This window comes from Halichoerus grypus, chromosome 2, assembly GCF_964656455.1.
Source record: "Halichoerus grypus chromosome 2, mHalGry1.hap1.1, whole genome shotgun sequence".
Lineage (NCBI taxonomy): Eukaryota > Metazoa > Chordata > Mammalia > Carnivora > Phocidae > Halichoerus > Halichoerus grypus.
In genome coordinates, this window is record NC_135713.1 from 159,756,778 (window position 1) to 159,777,185 (window position 20,408).

Here is a 20,408-nt window from a genome sequence, read left to right on the forward strand (position 1 = left end):
TTAAAGAATAAAAATATGAGTAGAAACAATAAATATTCAATTTATGAAATTATTTCCCTAGGGAGAAGGGGGAATGAGATCAGGGAGAGATTTAAGTTGCACATACATGTCTTATTTCTTTTGAAAATTTTTCAGAAGCAAATACAGCATAATGTTAAGATTTGATAAGCCTGAGTGTTACTCAAATTATTTTCTAGTATTGTCTTTGTTTTAGATGTTTCATAATAAAAAGAAATAGAGAAACAAGAAAAAGCATAGTCAGCAGTACAAAATAAGGTGGCTGAAATAAACCTAAATAGATCAGTAGTCACAGTAAATGTAAATAGACTAAATTCTAGCAGAAGATTGTATAGCTAAAAAACAAAAAGGCTGGATAAGATCCAGCCATGAACTACTGGGAACACAACTAAAACATAAGGACATAGAGAAATTGAAAATAACTGGATAGAAGAATATAGCAGACAAATGTTAACCAGAAGAAGCTGTGTGGCAGGTGACATACTTCAAAGCGCAAAACATTATCAGGGCTAAAAAGGTCACTACATTATGAAAAGATGAACAGGGTAGTAGGAAGATAAAACTCTGAACTGCTTTGCACCAATATCAGTCTCAAAATACATAAAGCAAAATATACAGAATTACCAGGAGAAATCAACAAATTCATAGTCATAGTTAAAGTTTTAAGAATGATCTTTAGAAATCAAGAGCAGTAATCACAATAAACAGAAATGGGCTGTCTCAGTGAAAAGACTAGATTCCTCCTGTATACTGTTTAGTATAAAAAGGATCATGAGAAGGTTAAAAGCAAAAGGATGGGAAAACATATCAGGGATATTAGACAAAAAGAAAGCTAATATAGTCTTCACAGTAGCACATACATAAAACAAAAAAGAAGGGAAATTTAAGTTTTGGGAGGGAGGAGGAACAAAGGAATCATTAGTCCCAGATAACGTGATTGCATATCTAAAAAACTGAAGAAAATCTACACACATACTATTAGAACTCCTAAGAGTTCAACTGGGTTTTTAAAATAAATGCATTTATATGTAAGTATTTAAAACTCAGTTGTACTGCTGTATGCTAGTAAAAACAAAAGACTAAAATCTTTATGGAGTTTATAAAACCTAGCTTGACGTGAAAGGAAACCCAAATAAATGGAGAGGTATACTATGTTCATAGATAGAAGGACTCAATACCAGAAAGATGTGAACTCTCGCCCAAATTAATCATTCAGTCAGTGCTACTTTTAAAAATTCCCATGGGGGTTTTAGGATCAGGACAAGTTGACCCTATAATTAATAGGGCAGACAGTTTCGAAAGAGAATAAAGTAGAGGACTTGGCCCTGCCAAAGTCTGATTATATAGTTAGGTAATTAAGACAGAATTAAATGCCCAGAAACAGACCTATGTATGTATGGGAACTTGGTATATAAAGAGTTCCTGTTCAGTTGGGAAAGGTTGGACTAATCAGTAAATGATGTTTGCTATCCCTCTGGCAAAAAAAACAATTAGGGTTTTTCTATCTCTTATCATATACATCAGGGGTCAGCTAACTCTGTAAAAGACAAGATGGTGTCCTTGTAGCCATAGATAGTATGTTAACAAATGGACGTGGCTGTGTTAAACTAAAACTTTATTTATAAAAACTTAATTTGGCCCATGGGCTGTAGTTCCCTGATTTCTGACAAATAGAAATAAATACAGGTAGCTAAGAGCCCAGAATTTTAAAAAGCAAAATTTGAAATCATATGGCAGAAAATACAGGGGGAAAATATCTGATCTTGGGCTAAGAAAGGGTATCTTAAACAATGAGGTAGGAAAATACAATCCACATAATGTAAATTTGGCCACATTAAAATTTAAAGCTTCCATACAATAAAATACACATAAGGTATTTGCAACACAAAGGATTAGTATCCAGACTATGTATGGAATTTCTACAAATAAGTAAAGGACAAAGGAATTGAATAGCCAGCCCATAAAAGAAGATACCTAAATACCCAATAAGTACGAAAGGATAGCCCCTCAAAGGAAATCAAGGAAATGAATTAAAAATACCATCAAATACCATTTGAAAAATATTGATTAAATAGCCACTTTAATTAAAAATGCCCATCATTGGTTACCTATCGGTTCCATTTATAGTGTTCTAGAGAAATTCTTTTTTTTTAAAGATTTTATTTATTCATTTGAGAGAGAGAAAGAGCACAAGCAGGGAGAGGGGCAGAGGGAGAAGGAGAAGCAGACTCCCGGCTGAGCTGGGAGCCGGACGCCGGGTTCGATCCCAGGACCTGGAGATCATTACCTGAGCCGAAGGCAGATGCTCAACCATCTGAGTCACCCAGGCGCCCCTCCTAGAGAAATTCTTACATATAGACTGCATAGGAAGACATGTACTAGAATGTTGATCACATCATTTTTTTTTTTTAAGATTTTATTTATTTATTTGACAGAGACACAGCGAAAGAGGGAACACAAGCAGGGGGAGTGGGAGACTGAGAAGCAGGTTTCCCGCGGAGCAGGGAGCTGGATGCGGGGCTCGATCCCAGGACCTGGGATCATGACCTGAGCCGAAGGCAGACGCTTAACGACTGAGCCACCCAGGTGCCCCTGTTGATCACATCATTGTTTGTGATAGTAAAAACTAGGAAATAAAACCGAAGTGTTCATTAACAGGAAAATGAATAAATAAAGGTGTATTTTAGGAATTAAGCAGCTAAAATGAATGAACTAGAGCTACATGAATGCATCAGTATAGACAAGTCAAATTATGGGATGAATACAAGTTTCAGATATGTGTAGAAGAATACTATTCATGTCATTTTTAAAAATGTACAGAATAATGATATGTTTTACATGCATGTAGTAATAGTCTAAAAACATACATGGTTTGTTTGATAGTAAACACATGGTAGTAAACACATCCAAGTTAGGGCAATATTTATCTCTGGGAAGGGAAGAAGAGCAATGGGATCAGGTAGTGAGTCATAGGACCCTTTATATAATATTTAGGGGGGAAAAGGAAGTAAGGCAAAACACTAATATGTGGTGAAGTTGGATTGTGTGTTACTTTTCAGTTTGAAATATTGACTAGATCTGATTGATGAGAATGTATTGAGAGTAACAAAGTAGAACTGTGGAGGTATGTTTTAGTGGTAGAATCAATTGGTCTTAGAAGTGGTTTGGGTGTGGGAAGTAAGGGAGAGACATGTTAAGAATGACTCCGAGATTTTTGGCCTGAGAAACTGGGGTGGGAGTGTCATTCATGAGAGAGAATGAGAAGTAAGGTAAACCAGGTTTGGGAAGAGATGGTATGTTCCATTTTGGACCAGTGTAATTATAGAAGAGGATGGGTAGATGGTTAACTAAATGAATTTAAGGTCAAAAAGAATTTAGACTAGAAATAGAAATTCAGGATTCATAGCTTATCTATGGTATTGAAAACCTTCAGAATGGGTCAGTTCAGCCAAGAAATACATATGTGTACGTAGTGAAAAGAAAAGGTGCTCAAACCCTTTCTCTGAGGAACTCCCAGTAGGTAGAGGAGAAGTTAGCCAGGTGATAAAACTGAGAAGGAGCAGCTAGAAAACGAGGGGAGTTGAGTGCCTTGGAAGTCAAGACAAGTTCATGTTTCAAGTGGGAGATGTAGTCAGTTGGCAGATGCTACAGTGAGGGCTGCAACCCAGTTACTTCTACCACATTTCCTTATTTTCTTTTCTTCCCAACAGCAGTGATCAGTACCTGAAATGATCTTATTTTTGTCCATGTTTGTCTCCACATTCTTGTATATAGACTTCTTGAAGACAGGACTGTTTTTTCGGAGCCGGGAGAGTGTCTAGCGCATACGAGGCACTCACATATTTGTTGATGGATTAATTTATCAGATACTCTGAGAGGTAGTTATTTCCCGCTACTAGCCTTTCAGTGTTGAATGTTTAAGAGCACGAGTAGAGAGATGGTCACATTTTGGGATTTCTTATTTTGATAGGGTTTTCATGGTAGGGTTGAAGAAAATTTAATGTTGAAAAAAAATACAAGAAAAGTAAGGAAGGTTAAAAATAGTCTTATGTCAGATCCTGTAAGAGTTCACGCTTTGGTTAAGCTGCCATGTACCTTCCTTTCTTGGATATTATATTATTAGCATATTTGCAGTAGAATTTTTACTGTTCTGTATAATAGAGAAGAGACTGAAATGGTTAAGCCTTGAGTATTAGATATTTAGAATATAAGTTTAGAATGTTTGTATTTGATGTTGTGAGAGGAATACACAAGAAGTCAGATAGGATACACAATCAAAGAACTCTTTTTCTTCAAGATGCATCTAGTAGTAGGCATATTTTAATAATATTAGTTAACATCCTAAACTAACGGTATGCCTGTTCCTCTTCTAAGCCCTTTACAACTTTTTATTTTTTCACTCATAACCCTCTAAGGTAGGTGTTGTTATTACTGTTCTAATTTTATAAATCAAGGAAATTGAGACCCAGAGAAGTAAAGTAACTTGTCCGTGATCACATGGCTGTGTAAAAAGTGGCAAGTTAGAATTTGAACCCAGGTATTCTGACCCTGTCTCTCCATAAGCACACTCAGTCCTCTCGACTGAATGATGTTCAAAGGTCACTTCCTTAGAGAAGCTTCCCCTGACAACTGTCTTGCCCTGTCCCCCTCCAAGGCTGTTATTCCATCGTTCAACTTTGAATATTCATCTGTTAGGATAAAGCTTGTCTAATTTTTACATCGTATAGATGGGATCTTTTTGACTGCAGAAGTTGGTCATGAATGCTCTTTTATCTTCCAGTGAAAGGCAAAGAACAAGAGAAGACCTCAGATGTCAAGTCAATTAAAGGTGAGTTCAGTGGCATTCCATTATATTAAAAAAGTGATGTGCTTTGCATTTACAGGCTATTTTTAATCCTTTTATCTTCCCCCTTCTTTTGCCATTAATCGTCTCTTCCTTCTTTTATAATTATTTATGATTATGACTTATTTCCTTGTTCAACCTGTACATTCTTCAACACCTTGCATATAATAGGCTTTTACTAAGCACTTGTTGGCTGTTCTAGTGATAGAGTAAACCAGTGCCCTCCTATTAATCATGTTTGTTCCCTAAAATCGATGAGCTGACTTCATTATTTTTTTAACTTAAAATCAACGAATTAACATATAGTGTATTATTAGTTTAAGAGGTAGAGTTTAGTGATTCATCAGTTGCATATAACATGCAGTGCTCATTAGATCAGGTGTGCTCCTTCATGCCCATCCCCCCTCCCTCCTCCCCTCCAGCAACCCTCAGTTTGTTTCCTATAGTTGAGAGTCTCTTATGCTTTGTAGTTGACTTTATTTTATTTTATTTTTTTTTAAAGATTTTATTTATTTATTTGACACAGAGAGAGAGAGCACAAGCAGGCAGAGTGGCAGGCAGAGGGAGAGGGAGAAGCAGGCTTCCTGCGGAGCTGGGAGCCTGACGTGGGGCTCGATCCCAGGACCCCAGGATCATGACCTGAGCCGAAGGCAGCCGCTTAACCGACTGAGCCACCCAGGCGCCCCTGTAGTTGACTTTATTTTAAAAAACAAAAAGCGAGGGGCACCTGGGTGGGTTGAGCGTCTGACTTTTGGTTTTGTGTCAGGTCGTGATCTCAGGGTCGTGAGATCAAGTTCTGCGTCGGGCTTTGTGTCGGGTTCCCTGCTTGGCGCGGAGTCTGCTTCAGACTCTCTCTCCCTATGCCCCTCCCCACTGTGCGCACTGTCTCTCTCTAGAATAAATAAATACATCTTTTTTATTTTTTTAATTTATTTTATTAGAGAGAGAGAGCATGAATGGGGGGGGGCAGAGAAAGGGAGAAGCAGACTCCCCGCCGAGGAAGGAGCCTGATGCGGGGCTCAATCCCAGGACCCTGCATCATTACCTGAGCTGAAGGTGGACACTTAACTGACTGAGCCACCTAGTACCCCATAAATAAATCTTTAAAAACAAAACAAAAAGTGAAAAATACTCTGAAATGAGCTGACAGTTCTGGAGTAAAGAACTGCCACTTATAAGATTGGTTTTCTGTTGTTTATTCAGAAGTGTGGATGATTACAGTTTTTACTTCTCTGTTACTTTGGATGAATGGTCTTAAAATATATTCAGAGTACCGTATTGTAATCAGTATATTGTCCTTGTTTATAGGTTATAGGTTTGCCTTCCTTAAGCAAAATTTGGTTGACTTTCATAAAGACTTCAAGCCCTTAGCAAGCAACATGTGTAAAGACTAGATCTGAATGTAAGAAGGAAAGGATTTGATGTTTCAGGCATTTAGATTTCTCAGGTGTTCTACTCTAAACTCTGCTACTAACAGTATGACCTTGGGAAGTCATGTAACCTTCTTCAGATTCTTCATTTGTGGAGAGGATTGGCCTGCCTAACTTCTAAATCTGTACCCGGCTAAATTCCATTCTTCTACTCTGTGACAGTACATAATCTGTGCTTAGCATTCATTGGCTTACCTTAAAATCATACGGAAGCTGTATAGGAAACAGGCCCTCAAGAAGTTTGCAGTCTGATTAGAACTTAGACACGGAATAGAATCATACTATTAACATACTAATAACAACCATTTCTTGAACACCTGTTCTGTTTTAGGCATTAGCCCAAAACTGCGGCTAAACCAAAAAAGACTTGATCTGCACTCATTGAACGTACAGATTGGTAAGGGAGAGGAACATTAATCAAGTGATTCCACAGATGGCATGGGCTAGATCTATAATGATGAAAATAAAGAGATCTGGATTGATCAATTTAGAGCTAAAATGGATAGAACTTTGTTATTGATTAAATATGAGGTGTAAGGGACAGGGAAGTTTCAAATTAACACCTACTTTTCTGGCTTGCCTAACAGTGCGACTGGTGGAGAACCAAGTTGGGAAATTATATGTTCAATTTTGGCATGTTGGGTGGGAGGTACTTGGAGACATTTACATATATTATTTTACCCACACAATAATTCTAGAGTCTGAGTTTCCAACCAAAGGTAAAAGGGTGATTTCCTAGAGTCTGGCAGACCAAAGTTGAAATCCTGCCTGTTGATAGGACTCTTTACCAGCTCATTGACTTAGAGCAAAGTATGTAACTTTTGTCTGTCTGTATCCACATCTCCAAAATGAGGAAAATGCTGGTCTTGCAGAATTGTTGTGGGAGATAATGAAATAATGTACCCCCACAAATGGATATCGAGCAACCAGCACGATGCCTGGTGTGTGGGAGGTCCTTCCTTGGTAGCCTCGTTTTCTGGTTGTAGCACAAGAGGCCTCAGTATGCTGACTTCATTAAATGAAGTATTGTGAGGAGTTCAGAGGAATTTGAGATCAGCAAATGGTTTCTGAAGTGTAGGGAAGATTTTGTAGAAATGGGACTTAATCTATATAAAAGTTGAATAATAAGGATTTGAATGAAAGAGGCAGTTCTTTCTCTTTTCCCTGCCAGCCCAGCTTCTTATTTCTTTGAGTATATATTGGGCAAAGGGACCTTCAGACAAGTTAAAGGGATGTTTTTACAGAAGACTGATAGCCAATTACAAGGGCCTTAAAGACCAGAACAGAGAGCTGAGACAGAGAAAATAGGGAGCCTGTAGGCTTTTGAACAGGATGTCAATGCTTTACACTTGGTATTTATGAAAGGTTAGTCCGGAAGAGTTGTATAGAATGGAGACCCTAGAAGTTCTTTTGCTGTAATACGGAAAGGCCTGTACTAAAGGTGTGGTGTTGGTAATAAACAGGTTAGTAGATGTTTAAATATCTTTAAGGAAAAATTAACCGATCTGGGCAGGTAAACATGTAGACTGAAAAAGAATGGGTACAAGATTTTGAGCTTTGGAGACTGGCAGATTGAACAGAGACTGGGGAAATTGAGTAGGAGAATTAACGTGGTAAGTTTGATATTTGGACAAGTTGGTCTTGATATGGTAAAGTCATAGTGAGAATAGCTAGCAGTAAGGAATTAGAGATACAGGCCCCAAGCCCAGATCAAAGGACGGGTCTCAGATACAGGTCAGGGCTTCTCCACTGGGGTTCCAGTACCATAGAGGTGTACCCTACGAGCTGTTGCCGAGAGGTCCAGGCCAGAGTGTGAGTGAAACTTTCTCCTTGAATCAGCCAGAGTTACTAAGTCTTTTTTTTAATCTCCTTTAGATATCTATCTAGATTTAGGTACCTATATTTTCTAGAGTTTTATCTATTTTACAGATGTGTTAGGGTCTCACTTAAGTTTATTTGGGGGAAAAAGAGGAGTGCTTACAGGTTTAAATAATATGTTTGGAAAAGATAGCTCCAGTAATAATTAAAGGTTTGAGAATAAATGTTTCTAGCAGAAAGAATAAAAGAACAGAGAACCTCAGGAAGAGGAGTCATGGAAAGAGACCATATCTGACATAGTGGGCCTTTTTTTTTTTTAATTTCTTTTTTAAGATTTTATTTATTTATTTGTCAGAGAGCGCACAAGCAGGGGGAGCGGCAGGCAGAGGGAGAGGGAGAAACAGGCTCCCCACTGAGCAGGGAGCCCAACTCAGGGCTCAATCCCAGGACCCTGGGATCATGACCTGAGCCAAAGGCAGACGCTTAACCGACTGAGCCACCCAGGTGCCCCTAGTGGGCATTTAATAACTGTGTTCTAAGGGCTTGAGAGACAGGCACAGATAGAAAAGGAAACTAAGGAGCAGGTAGTACCATGGAGACCAAAGGAAGATAGACTATCTGGAAGCAACATCTAAAATAAGTTAATAGTTCTAACAGAGAAGTTCAGAAAGAGGAGGAAAAAAAAGCCTTGCACAAATAAATTAATGGCATTTTGTATCACCATACATACCTAATTCGGAAACAATTAGAAAGTCTTATCGTTCTTATAGAATGATATTTGTAGCTTGTTGTCTATAGAAAAAAACTAGCTATTACTGTTTATAAACTTGCTGAAATGATTTTGCTTTCTTCAGTTTATCATGAAAATTAAAAAAAAAGACTTTCTTCTAAAATTAAAAATTTCGGGATGCCTGGGTGGCTCAGTCGGTTGAGCGTCCGCCTTCAGCTCAGGTCATGATCCCAGGGTCCTGGAATCGAGTCCCACATCAGGCTCCCTGCTCAGCGAGGAGCCTGCTTCTCCCTCTCCCTCTGCCTGCCACTCCCCCTGCTTGTGCTTTCTCTCTCTCTCCCTAATAAATAAATAAAATCTTTAAAATAAATAAATAAAATTAAAAATTTCTTGAAGACAACTCAGTTGCATCATTCTCCCACCTCTCATTGAATGACTAGTAAATATAGATACCTGGCAGACAGGTATGGACATTCACGTTCTTACCTGCTTAATATTTATAAAAGCATCTCAAAGAGTAATAGACTGAATTACGTTACTATGTATTCTTCATAAGAAATATTGCCTGGTATTACTCAGATTCTGTGTCTGGGAACTGCTTGCTGAGATGAGAGCACTTATCTGTTGACAATGTAATAAAAAAATGGTGCTAGTAGCTTCAAGTTTGGTTCTCTGAGAGTATTTATCTTGAGGCTGACCTGTATCATTTCTGTCTTTTTTATTTTTAAGATTTTATTTGTCAGAGAGAGAGAGTGCACAAGCAGAGGGAGGTGCAGAGGGAGAAGCAGGCTCCCTGCCCTGATGCAGGACTCGATCCCAGGACCCTGGGATCACGCCCTGAGCTGAAGACAGACACTTAACCGGCTGAGCCACCCAGGCATCCCTTCTGTCCTTCTTGCTGTAGCAATGTACTAGGCTGACACTTCTTAAAAACCTTTAATAAGAGTCATTAATATTTGTGTGGAATAAATAGGAGAGGTAGAATGTTGATCCAGCTGTAGCAACAAGGTCCCAGGACTACTTTGGCAGTATTGTGATACTGAGTTGTTTATCTCCTATTAACATGTTGATGGGTAACCTCTTTATTCTGATGTCAATAGGATATTTCTTCAGACTACTAAAGAAAATGTATTTTGTGAATTTTTTAAGTGTGCTTTATCTTTAAGCAGCTTGAACTTTGATCATAAAAGTTTTTCATTAGAGAAATTTTGTTACCCAATTAAAAAGTAAAATAAGGGAACGCCTGGGTGGCTCAGTCGGTTAAGCGTCTGCCTTTGGCTCAGGTCATGATCCTAGGGTCCTGGGATCGAGTCCCTCATCGGGCTCCTTGCTTGGCGGGGAGCCTGCTTCTCCCTCTGCCTGCGGCTCCCCCCTGCTTGTGAGCTCTCTCTCTCTCTGACAAATAAATAAATAAAATCTTAAAAAAAGAAGTAAAATAAGTATTCTGAGGAGTATTTTTCTCATTTTTACCCCATTCAACAAGTTTAGTTTTGTTCCTTGGACAAAAAAGGATTAAGGAATTGAAAAGGGTCCATAGGGGCACCTGGGTGGCTCAGTTGTTAAGCATCTGCCTTCAGCTCAGGTCATGATCCCAGGGTGCTGGGATTGAGCCCCACGTTGGACTCCTGCTCGGCGGGAAGCCTGCTTCTCCCTCTCCCACGCCCCCTGCTTGTGTTCCCTCTCTCGCAGTCTCTCTCTCTGTCAAATAAATAAATAAAATCTTAAAAAATAGAAAAAAACAGAAAAGGGTCCATATATTAGAATGTTTTCTGGCTTTGGTACTTTCTGTCATCAGTAGAAGTTCTCAAAGAAACATCTCTGTTTTAAGTTCCATTTTTGGCACAGTATTTTGAGAGTTATAAATAATAATAGGACATTTCTTTCCAGTTTTCTGCTGCTTGATTGCCTTTCCCCTAAGTATTTTTTGTTGAGTGTGCATACTTAAGAGAGGTGTTTACAAAATTTAATTTTTAAAGTTCTCTTAAAGCCCTTTATGAGACATTTTCAGGCTATCAAATTGTGCTAAATTTTTAACCTTTTTTCTTTTTTTAAAAAATTATAGCTTCAGTATCTGTACATTCCCCACAAAAAAGCACTAAAAATCATGCCTTGCTGGAGGCGGCAGGACCAAGTCATGTTGCAATCAATGCCATTTCTGCCAACATGGACTCCTTTTCAAGTAGCAGGACAGCGACACTTAAGAAGCAGCCAAGCCACATGGAGGCTGCTCATTTTGGTGACCTGGGTAAGTGACTCACTTTTTGTTAACGTCCAGCAGGAAGAAGGATTGATTGTATTATGTGAAACTCTTGCACACTAGAACTGTATAATGGGAATGGGCTTTGAAAAAATGTATTTAAAATAACAGCTATAGGGGGGCCTGGCTGGCTGGCTCAGTCAGTAGAGCATGTGACTCTTGATCTGAGGGTTGTGAGTTCAATCCCCACATTGGGCATGGAGCCTACTTAAAAAAATAAATAAAATTTAAAAAATAAAATAAAATAATAGCTGTAAGTATAATGATACTCTATTGTGTTCCCATAAGCATAAAATATAAAGCATTCTCAACTTAAAAAAAAAATGGGTCATGTACAGGAGAAGAAATACATTTGGTCACTAATTATATGAAAAAGATGCCTCATTTCACTCATACTCAGGGAAACGCAAATTTTAGTAATGAGATAATGTTCCCCCAACATATCAGCAAATATTAAAGTTTGATCATTTGAATGGTAATGGAGATGAAGAGAAATGGCCATTCCTATTTAGTGGAAGTGTAAATTCATGAAGATTTTTTGGAAGGCAGTTTGGAAATATTTATCGAAATATAAAATAGAAGATCTAGCCCTCAGATGTATTCACATATATGCAAAAAGATGTATATACAAGTATATATAAAGCTGTTTATTGCAGTATTGTTTGTGAAAGCAAAAAAATGAGGAACAACATGCAAATATCTATTAATGGAGAAGTAGTCAAATTGTGGTATACCTGCATCTGGAATATTGGGGAGCCGTTTAAAAGTCTGAAGATGACATAGAGAAATATCTAAGGTTAAAGTGCAAAAAGCAGGTCACATAGCAATGAATGTAGTAGGATCCCTATTATGTTAAAATAACTTCTCCTTTCCCCCCACCCGCCCCAAAAAAAGATATGCAAGAGATCAATGATTTCTGAATTTTTATTACCCAAAGTTCTGCACTTATAAAAATTCCATGTCGTGGTATCATAAATTGAAAAAAAAATGAATAAATTGATGTCTAATAAAATTAGTTCCTCTTTTGACATATTTGCTTAACATTTGTATATATTCAGAGGTGTCAAAGTGTTGATGGGTCACGCTCAGCAGTACATTGCAAACAGCATTTGTTGATCACAAAGTAAAATTGTAAGTTTTACTGGATTACTCCTATGTTGCTGGTGGGAATGTGAAATGGTACAGCCACTCTGGAAAACAGTTTGGCAGTTTCTTCCAGAGCTAAACATGCAGTTGTCATACGACCCTGCAATTGCACTTTTCGGCCTTTATCCCAGAGAAATGGAAACTTATATTCATGCATAAACCTATACTCCAATGTCCATAGCAGCGTAAAAGTAAAAAACTGACTGTCTTTCAGCAGGCATGTGAATGGTTAAACAAACTGGTATGTGCATGCCAGAGAATACTAGTCAGCAATAAAAGAGAGCAGACTATTGATATACCTGACAGCTTGCATGAATCCCAAGGGAATTATGCTGAGCGTCAAAAGCCAGTCCCAAAAGGTTATATGCAGTATGATTCCATTTGTGTAATATTCTTGAAATGACAAAATTAGAGAAATGGAGAACAGAGGAGAGTTTGCCAGAGGTTAAGAATGGAGGAGTTAGTTATGAAAGGCCACATAAGGGATCCACGTGCCATTGGAACTGTTCAGTATCTTGGCGGTTACATATGATAAAATTGCATAGATTCCATTGCATAGAATTAAGTCCACAGGTGAGTACAGGTGAAATGGGGAAATCTGAGTAAGATTGGTGGGTCATACCTTGTAAGATTGTGAATGTCGGTATCTTGATGTGATACTGTACTATAGTATTGTAAGATGTTACCATGGGGAACCTGGGTAAAGGGTACATGGGATCTCTCTGTGTTGTGTCTTACAAGTGTATTTGAATTTACAGTTATCTCAAAATTAAAAATTTAATTTAAAAAATTGTAAATCTTGCAAAGGATCAGGATTTCCTGAAGTTCAAGGAAGTGATGTTGACAGAGATGCACTGGTTAACATTGAAAATGAGACAGCCAGGGGGCGCCTGGGTGGCACAGTCGGTTAAGCGCCCCACTCTTGATTTCGGCTCAGGTCATGATCTCAGGGTCATGAGATAGAGCCCCGTGTTGGGCTGTGCTTGCTCAAGTGTGCCCTCTCTCTCAAAAAAAGAAAAAGAAAATGAGACAGCCAGCAAGGATGACACATGAAATGCTTCAAAAGAAAATGATTTGAATATCAAAGGATTAGGAAAAGCCCTTTTGAAAAATTGAGGAAACCCTGTTAATTTTATGAAGATGAACCTCAATATGTCAATGCTGTAAATATAAACAAAAAAAAAATAACTGTGGTTATAATCATAACCTAAATTTAGTTACATATAAAATGAACTTATTTTTATTAAGTTTTGGTAAGTTTCATTTTATTTTTCAAGATAAAATCCCAGAGCTACTCTTTATTCTGTTGTAACAAATGCTGAGAGCTGGTAACATCTTTCTGGCTGTATCCACACATGGACCATTTTTCCTCAGGAAAAGTTCCTAGAGGTGGAGTTACTGGATTGCAGATCATGCAGATTATTAGAGCTTTGCTGTTATGAATGCTCCTCCAAAGAGGTTTTGCCATTTTTTATTTTCATCATCAGTGGGTGCCAGTGTTGCCTGTTCTGCTATGCCTTTGTTTTTGTTATTTTTTGAAAAAACATCTTCCAGTTTGACAAAAATGTTATCTTGTATTAATTTCCTTTTCTGCATTTTTAATTAGATTGAATCTATTTTCATATTTTTATTGGCCTTCTTTCTTTGGGACTAGTATCATAAGATTTTTTTTTTTCTCAAGAATTTACATGGTCTGAACTGCCATTAAAAGTTAGGTAAAAATAATTGAGCTAGAGCTTTTTAATAGATGGATTAAGTTTTGGAGACTTGTTTCTTTGCCAGTTTAGAAGCCACAGTGATAGTATTTCTAGCTCTTTATTCATTTAAATTGCTAGGGAAATAAACTTTATTCAAGAATTCTGGTACCACTGATGCTAAAGGTGGCTGACAAATCCGTTAATCTTAAATTGTTACTGAACTGCTAATCTTTGCTTCTTTCAGGCAGATCTTGTCTGGACTACCAGACTCAAGAGACCAAATCAAGTCTTTCAAAGACCCTTGAACAAGTCTTGCGCGACACTGTTGTCCTCCCTTATTTCATTCAGTTCATGGAACTTCGGAGAATGGAGCATTTGGTTAAATTTTGGTTAGAAGCTGAAAGTTTTCACTCTACAACTTGGTCCCGAATAAGAGCACACAGTCTGAACACTGTGAAGCAGAGCTCATTGGCTGAGCCTCTCTCTCCATCTAAAAAGCATGAAACTGCAACATCTTTTGTAACTGAGTCTCTTGACAAGAGATTGGAGGATTCTAGCCCAGCCCAATTGCTTATGACCCAATCCGAAGGAATTGACCTGAACAGTAGAACTAGCAACATTCAGAATCACTTGCTGCTTTCCCGGGAATGTGACCATGCCCATTCTCTCCATCTTGAAATGGCCAGAACAGGAATGCATCAAATTTCCATGGAAACCCAAGAATCCTCCTCCAGACTTCTAGTAGCCAATAGAAATAGTCCCTCTTCACCACTAAAGGAATTATCAGGAAAATTAATGAAAAGTAAGTATGTGGTTTTCTTGTCTATTTATCCTGTTTGTTTAATCAGTTTACAAAGTGGAACTTGAGGTGGGGAATAAAAGGATTGGAATGGTTTTCCTTTCTCTCACACCCACTTGCAAATTTGGAAGGATTTGGAGAATGTCCTGGAGGAGGATTGGTGTATGAAAAAGGAACAGCAGGGATACATAACTACAGTGATTGGATCCTCTCAGAAGGGTATTAACAGAATTAACAAATGAAGAAGGGTCAAGTGTCATCCTACCTTTGCCATCCAGAGATTTTGAAATCAAACCATTATCCAGAGATGCTTATTTCATCCTCATCTCTCTTTTTTTTTTTCTTTTTTTACTGTTCTGTAATCACCATACATCAGTAGTTTTTGATGTAGTGTTCCATGATTCATTGTTTGTGTATAACACCCAGTGCTCCATGCAGAACGTGCCCTCCTTAATACCCATCACCAGGCTAACCCATCCTCCCACTCCCCTTCCCCTCTAGAACCCTCAGTTTGTTTTTCAGAGTCCATCGTCTCTCATGGTTCGTCTCCCCCTCCGATTTACCCCCCCTTCATTCTTCCCCTCCTGCCATCTTCTTCTTTTTTTTTTTTTTTAACATATATTGTATTATTTGTTTCAGAGGTACAGATCTGTGATTCAACAGTCTTGCACAATTCACAGCGCTCACCATAGCACATACCCTCCCCAATGTCTGTCACCCAGCCACCCCATCCCTCCCACCCCCCACCACTCCAGCAACCCTCAGTTTGTTTCCTGAGATTAAGAATTCCTCATATCAGTGAGGTCATATGATACATGTCTTTCTCTGATTGACTTATTTCGCTCAGCATAACACTCTCCAGTTCCATCCACGTTGTTGCAAATGGCAAGATCTCATTCCTTTTGATGGCTGCATAATATTCCATTGTATATATATACCACATCTTCTTTATCCATTCATCTGTCGATGGACATCTTGGCTCTTTCCACAGTTTGGCTATTGTGGACATTGCTGCTATAAACATCGGGGTGCACGTACCTGTTCGGATCCCTACATTTGTATCTTTGGGGTAAATACCCAGTAGTACAATTGCTGGATCGTATGGTAGCTCTATTTTCAACTTTTTGAGGAACCTCCATACTGTTTTCCAGAGTGGCTGCACCAGCTTGCATTCCCACCAACAGTGTAGGAGGGTTCCCCTTTCTCCACATCCCCGCCAACATCTGTTGTTTCCTGACTTGTTAATTTTAGCCATTCTGACTGTGTGAGGTGATAACTCATTGAGGTTTTGATTTGGATTTCCCTGATGCTGAGCGATGTTGAGCACTTTTTCGTGTGTCTGTTGGCCATTTGGATGTCTTCTTTGGAAAAATGACTGTTCATGTCTTCTGCCCATTTCTTTTTTTTTTTCTTAAAGATTTTATTTATTTATTTGACAGAGAGAGACACAGCAAGAGAGAGAACACAAGCAGGGGGAGTGGGAGAGGGAGAAGCAGGCTTCTCGCCAAGCAGGGAGCCCGATACGGGACCTGATCCCAGGACCCCGGGATCACAACCTGAGCCGAAGGCAGACACCCAACGACTGAGCCACCCAGGCGCCCCTCTTCTGCCCATTTCTTGGTTGGATCATTTGTTCTTTGGGTGTTGAGTTTAAGAAGTTCTTTATAGATTTTGGATACTAGCCCTTTATCTGATATGTCATTTGCAAATATCTTCTCCCATTCTGTCAGTTGTCTTTTGGTTTTGTTGACTGTTTCTTTTGCTGTGCAAAAGCTTTTTATCTTGATGAAGTCCCAATAGTTCATTTTTGCCCTTGCTTCCCTTGCCTTTGGCGATGTTTCTAGGAAGAAGTTGCTGCGGCTGAGGTCGAAGAGGTTGCTGCCCGTGTTCTCCTTTAGGATTTTGATGGACTCCTGTCTCACATTGAGGTCTTTCAACCATTTGGAGTCTATTTTTGTGTGTGGTGTAAGGAAATGGTCCAGTTTCATTCTTCTGCATGTGGCTGTCCAATTTTCCCAACACCATTTGTTTAAGAGATTGTCTTTTTTTCCATTGGACATTCTTTCCTGCTTTGTCAAAGATTAGTTGACCATAGAGTTGAGGGTCCATTTCTGTGCTCTCTATTCTGTTCCATTGATCTGTGTGTCTGTTTTTGTGCCAGTACCATACTGTCCTGATGATGACAGCTTTGTAGTAGAGCTGGAAGTCCGGAATTGTGATGCCGCCAGCTTTGCTTTTCTTTTTCAACATTCCTCTGGCTATGCAGGGTCTTTTCTGGTTCCATACAAATTTTAGGATTATTTGTTCCATTTCTTTGAAGAAAGTGGATGGTATTTTGATGGGGATTGCATTGAATGTGTAGATTGCTCTAGGTAGCATTGACATCTTCACAATATTTGTTCTTCCAATCCATGAGCATGGAACGTTTTTCCATTTCTTTATGTCTTCCTCAATTTCTTTCATGAGTATTTTATAGTTTTCTGAGTACAGATCCTTTGCCTCTTTGGTTAGATTTATTCCTAGGTATCTTATGGTTTTGGGTGCAGTTGTAAATGGGATCGACTCCTTAATTTCTCTTTCTTCTGTCTTGTTGTTGGTGTATAGGAATGCCACTGACTTCTGTGCATTGATTTTATATCCTGCCACTTTACTGAATTCCTGTATGAGTTCTAGCAGTTTTGGGGTGGAGTCTTTTGGGTTTTCCACATAAAGTATCATATATCATCTGCAAAGAGTGAGAGTTTGACTTCTTCTTTGCCGATTTGGATGCCTTTTATTTCTTTTTGTTGTCTGATTGCTGTGGCTAGGACTTCTAATACTATGTTGAATAGCAGTGGTGATAGTAGACATTTCTGCCGTGTTCCTGACCTTAGGGGGAAAACTCAGTTTTTCCCCATTGAGAATGATATTCGCTGTGGGTTTTTCATAGATGGCTTTTATGATATTGAGGTATGTGCCCTCTATCCCTATATTCTGAAGAGTTTTGATCAAGAAAGGATACTGTACTTTGTCAAATGCTTTTTCTGCATCTACTGAGAGGATCATATGATTCTTGTTCTTTCTTTTATTAATGTATTGTATCATGTTGATTGATTTGCGGATGTTGAACCAACCTTGCAGCCCAGGGATAAATCCCACTTGGTCGTGGTGAATAATCCTTTTAATGTACTGTTGTATCCTATTGGCTAGTATTTTGGTGAGAATTTTTGCATCCGTGTGCATCAAGGACATTGGTCTGTAATTCTCCTTTTTGATGGGGTCTTTGGTTTGGGGATCAAGGTAATGGTGGCCTCATAAAACGAGTTTGGAAGTTTTCCTTCCATTTCTATTTTTTGGAACAGTTTCAGAAGAATAGGTATTAATTCTTCTTTAAATGTTTGGTAGAATTCCCCTGGGAAGCCATCTGGCCCTGGGCTTTTGTTTGTTGGGAGATTTTTTATGACTGCTTCAATTTCCTTAATGGTTATAGGTCTGTTCAGGTTTTCTGTTTCTTCCTGGTTCAGTTTTGGTAGTTGATACATCTCTAGGAATGCATCCATTTCTTCCAGGTTATCTAATTTGTTGGCATAGAGTTGCTCGTAGTATGTTCTTATAATTGTTTGTATTTCTTTGGTGTTGGTTGTGATTTCTCCTCTTTCATTCATGATTTTGTTGATTTGGGTCATTTTTCTTTTCTTTTTGATAAGTCTGGCCAGGGGTTTATCAATCTTGTTAATTCTTTCAAAGAACCAGCTCCTAGTTTCATTGATCTGTTCTACTGTTCTTTTGGTTTCTATTTCATTGATTTCTGTTCTGATCTTTATTCTCTTCGCCTGTTGGGTTTAGGCTTTATTTGCTATTCTTTCTCCAGCTCCTTTAGGTGTAGGGTTAGGTTGTGTATTTGAGACCTTTCTTGTTTCTTGAGAAAGGCTTGTATTGCTATATACTTTCCTCTTAGGACTGCCTTTGCTGCATCCCAAAGATTTTGAATAGTTGTGTTTCCATTTTCATTGGTTTCCATGAATGTTTTTAATTCTTCTTTAATTTCCTGGTTGACCCATTCATTCTTTAGTAGGATGCTCTTTAGCCTCCATGTATTTGAGTTTTTTCTGACTTTCCTCTTGTGATTGAGTTCTAGTTTCAAAGCATTGTGGTCTGAAAATAGGCAGGGAATGATCCCAGTCTTTTGGTACTGGTTGAGACCTGATTTGGGACCTAGGATGTGATCTATTCTGGAGAATGTTCCATGGGCACTAGAGAAGAATGTGTATTCTGTTGCTTTGGGATGCACAAAGAATACTTTGGTATTCTGGTCCAGTGTGTCATTTAAAGTCTTTATTTCCTTGTTGATCTTTTGCTTAGACAATCTGTCCATTTCAGTGAGGGGGGTGTTAAAGTCCCCCACTATTATTGTATTGTTGTCGATGTGTTTCTTTGCTTCTGTTATTAATTGGCTTATATAGGTGGCTGCTCCCATGTTAGGGGCATAGATATTTACAACTGTTAGATCTTCTTGTTGGATAGACCCTTTAAGTAGGATATAGTGTCCTTCCTCATCTCTTATTACAGTCTTTGGTTTAAAATCTAATTTGTCTGATATAAGGATTGCCACCCCAGCTTTCTTTTGGTGTCCATTAGCATGGTAAATGGTTTTCCACCCCCTCACTTTCAATCTGGGGGTGTCTTTGGGTCTAAAATGAGTCTCTTGCAGACAGCATATCGATGGGTCTTGTTTTTTAATCCAATCTTATAGCCTGTGTCTTTTGATTGGGGCATTTAGCCCATTTACATTCAGGGTAGCTATTGAAAGATAGGAATTTAGTGCCATTGTATTGCCTGTAAGGTGACTGTTACTGTATATTGTCTGTGTTCCTTTCTGGTCTACGTTGCTTTTAGGCTCTCTCTTTGCTTAGAGGACCCCTTTCAAGATTTCTTGTAGGGCTGGTTTCATGTTTGTAAATTCCTTTAGTTTTTGTTTGTCCTGGAAGCTTTTTATCTCTCCTTCTATTTTCAATGACAGCCTAGCTGAATATAGTATTCTTGGCTGCATATTTTTCTCATTTAGTGCTTCGAATATATCATATCAGTCCTTTCTGGCCTGCCAGGTCTCTGTGGATAGGTCTGTTGCCAGTCTAATGTTTCTTTATTGTAGTTTACAGATCTCTTCTCCTGAGCTGCTTTCAGGATTTTCTCTTTGTCTCTGAGACTCGTAAGTTTTACTCTTAGATGTCAGGGTGTTGGCCTATTTTTATTGATTTTGAGAGGGGTTCTCTGTGCCTCCTGGATTTTGATGCCTGTTTTCTTCCCCAAATTAGGGAAGTTCTCTGCTATAATTTGCTCCAATATACTTTCTGCCCCTCTCTCTCTTTCTTCTTCTTCTGGGATCCCAATTATTCTAATGTTGTCTCGTCTTATGGTATCACTTATCTCTCGAATTCTGCCCTCGTGATCCAGTAGTTGTTTATCTCTCTTTTTCTCAGCTTCTTTATTTTCCATCATTTGGTCTTCTATCTCACTGATTCTCTCTTCTGCTTCATTTATCCTAGCAGTTAGCGCCCCCATATTTGATTGCACCTCATTAATAGCCTTTCTCAGTTCAACTTGGTTAGATTTTAGTTCTTTTATTTCTCCAGAAAGGGTTTCTCTAATAACTTCCATGCTTTTTTCAAGCCTAGCTAGTATTTTTAAAAT

The 20,408-nt window shown here is 38.5% G+C and overlaps 1 protein-coding gene across 3 annotated transcripts in view; it reads left to right on the top strand.

The window, feature by feature from the left end:
• The window catches only part of AKAP10 (A-kinase anchoring protein 10), a 96,693-nt gene that overhangs the window by 5,631 nt on the left and 70,654 nt on the right, over nt 1-20,408 (top strand). For 2 of the 3 annotated variants that reach the window (XR_013446038.1, XM_078067992.1), the window contains exons 2-4: nt 4,799-4,846; nt 10,902-11,084; nt 14,184-14,741. Coding sequence is in view for 2 of the 3 variants with exons in the window: in XM_078067992.1 (XP_077924118.1) it covers nt 4,799-4,846; nt 10,902-11,084; nt 14,184-14,741 (789 nt within the window). In the remaining variant the exon portion in view is untranslated. Of the gene's footprint in view, nt 1-2,455; nt 2,605-4,798; nt 4,847-10,901; nt 11,085-14,183; nt 14,742-20,408 lie in introns of those variants that run through there. The other variant, XM_078067993.1, reaches the window with a different exon arrangement.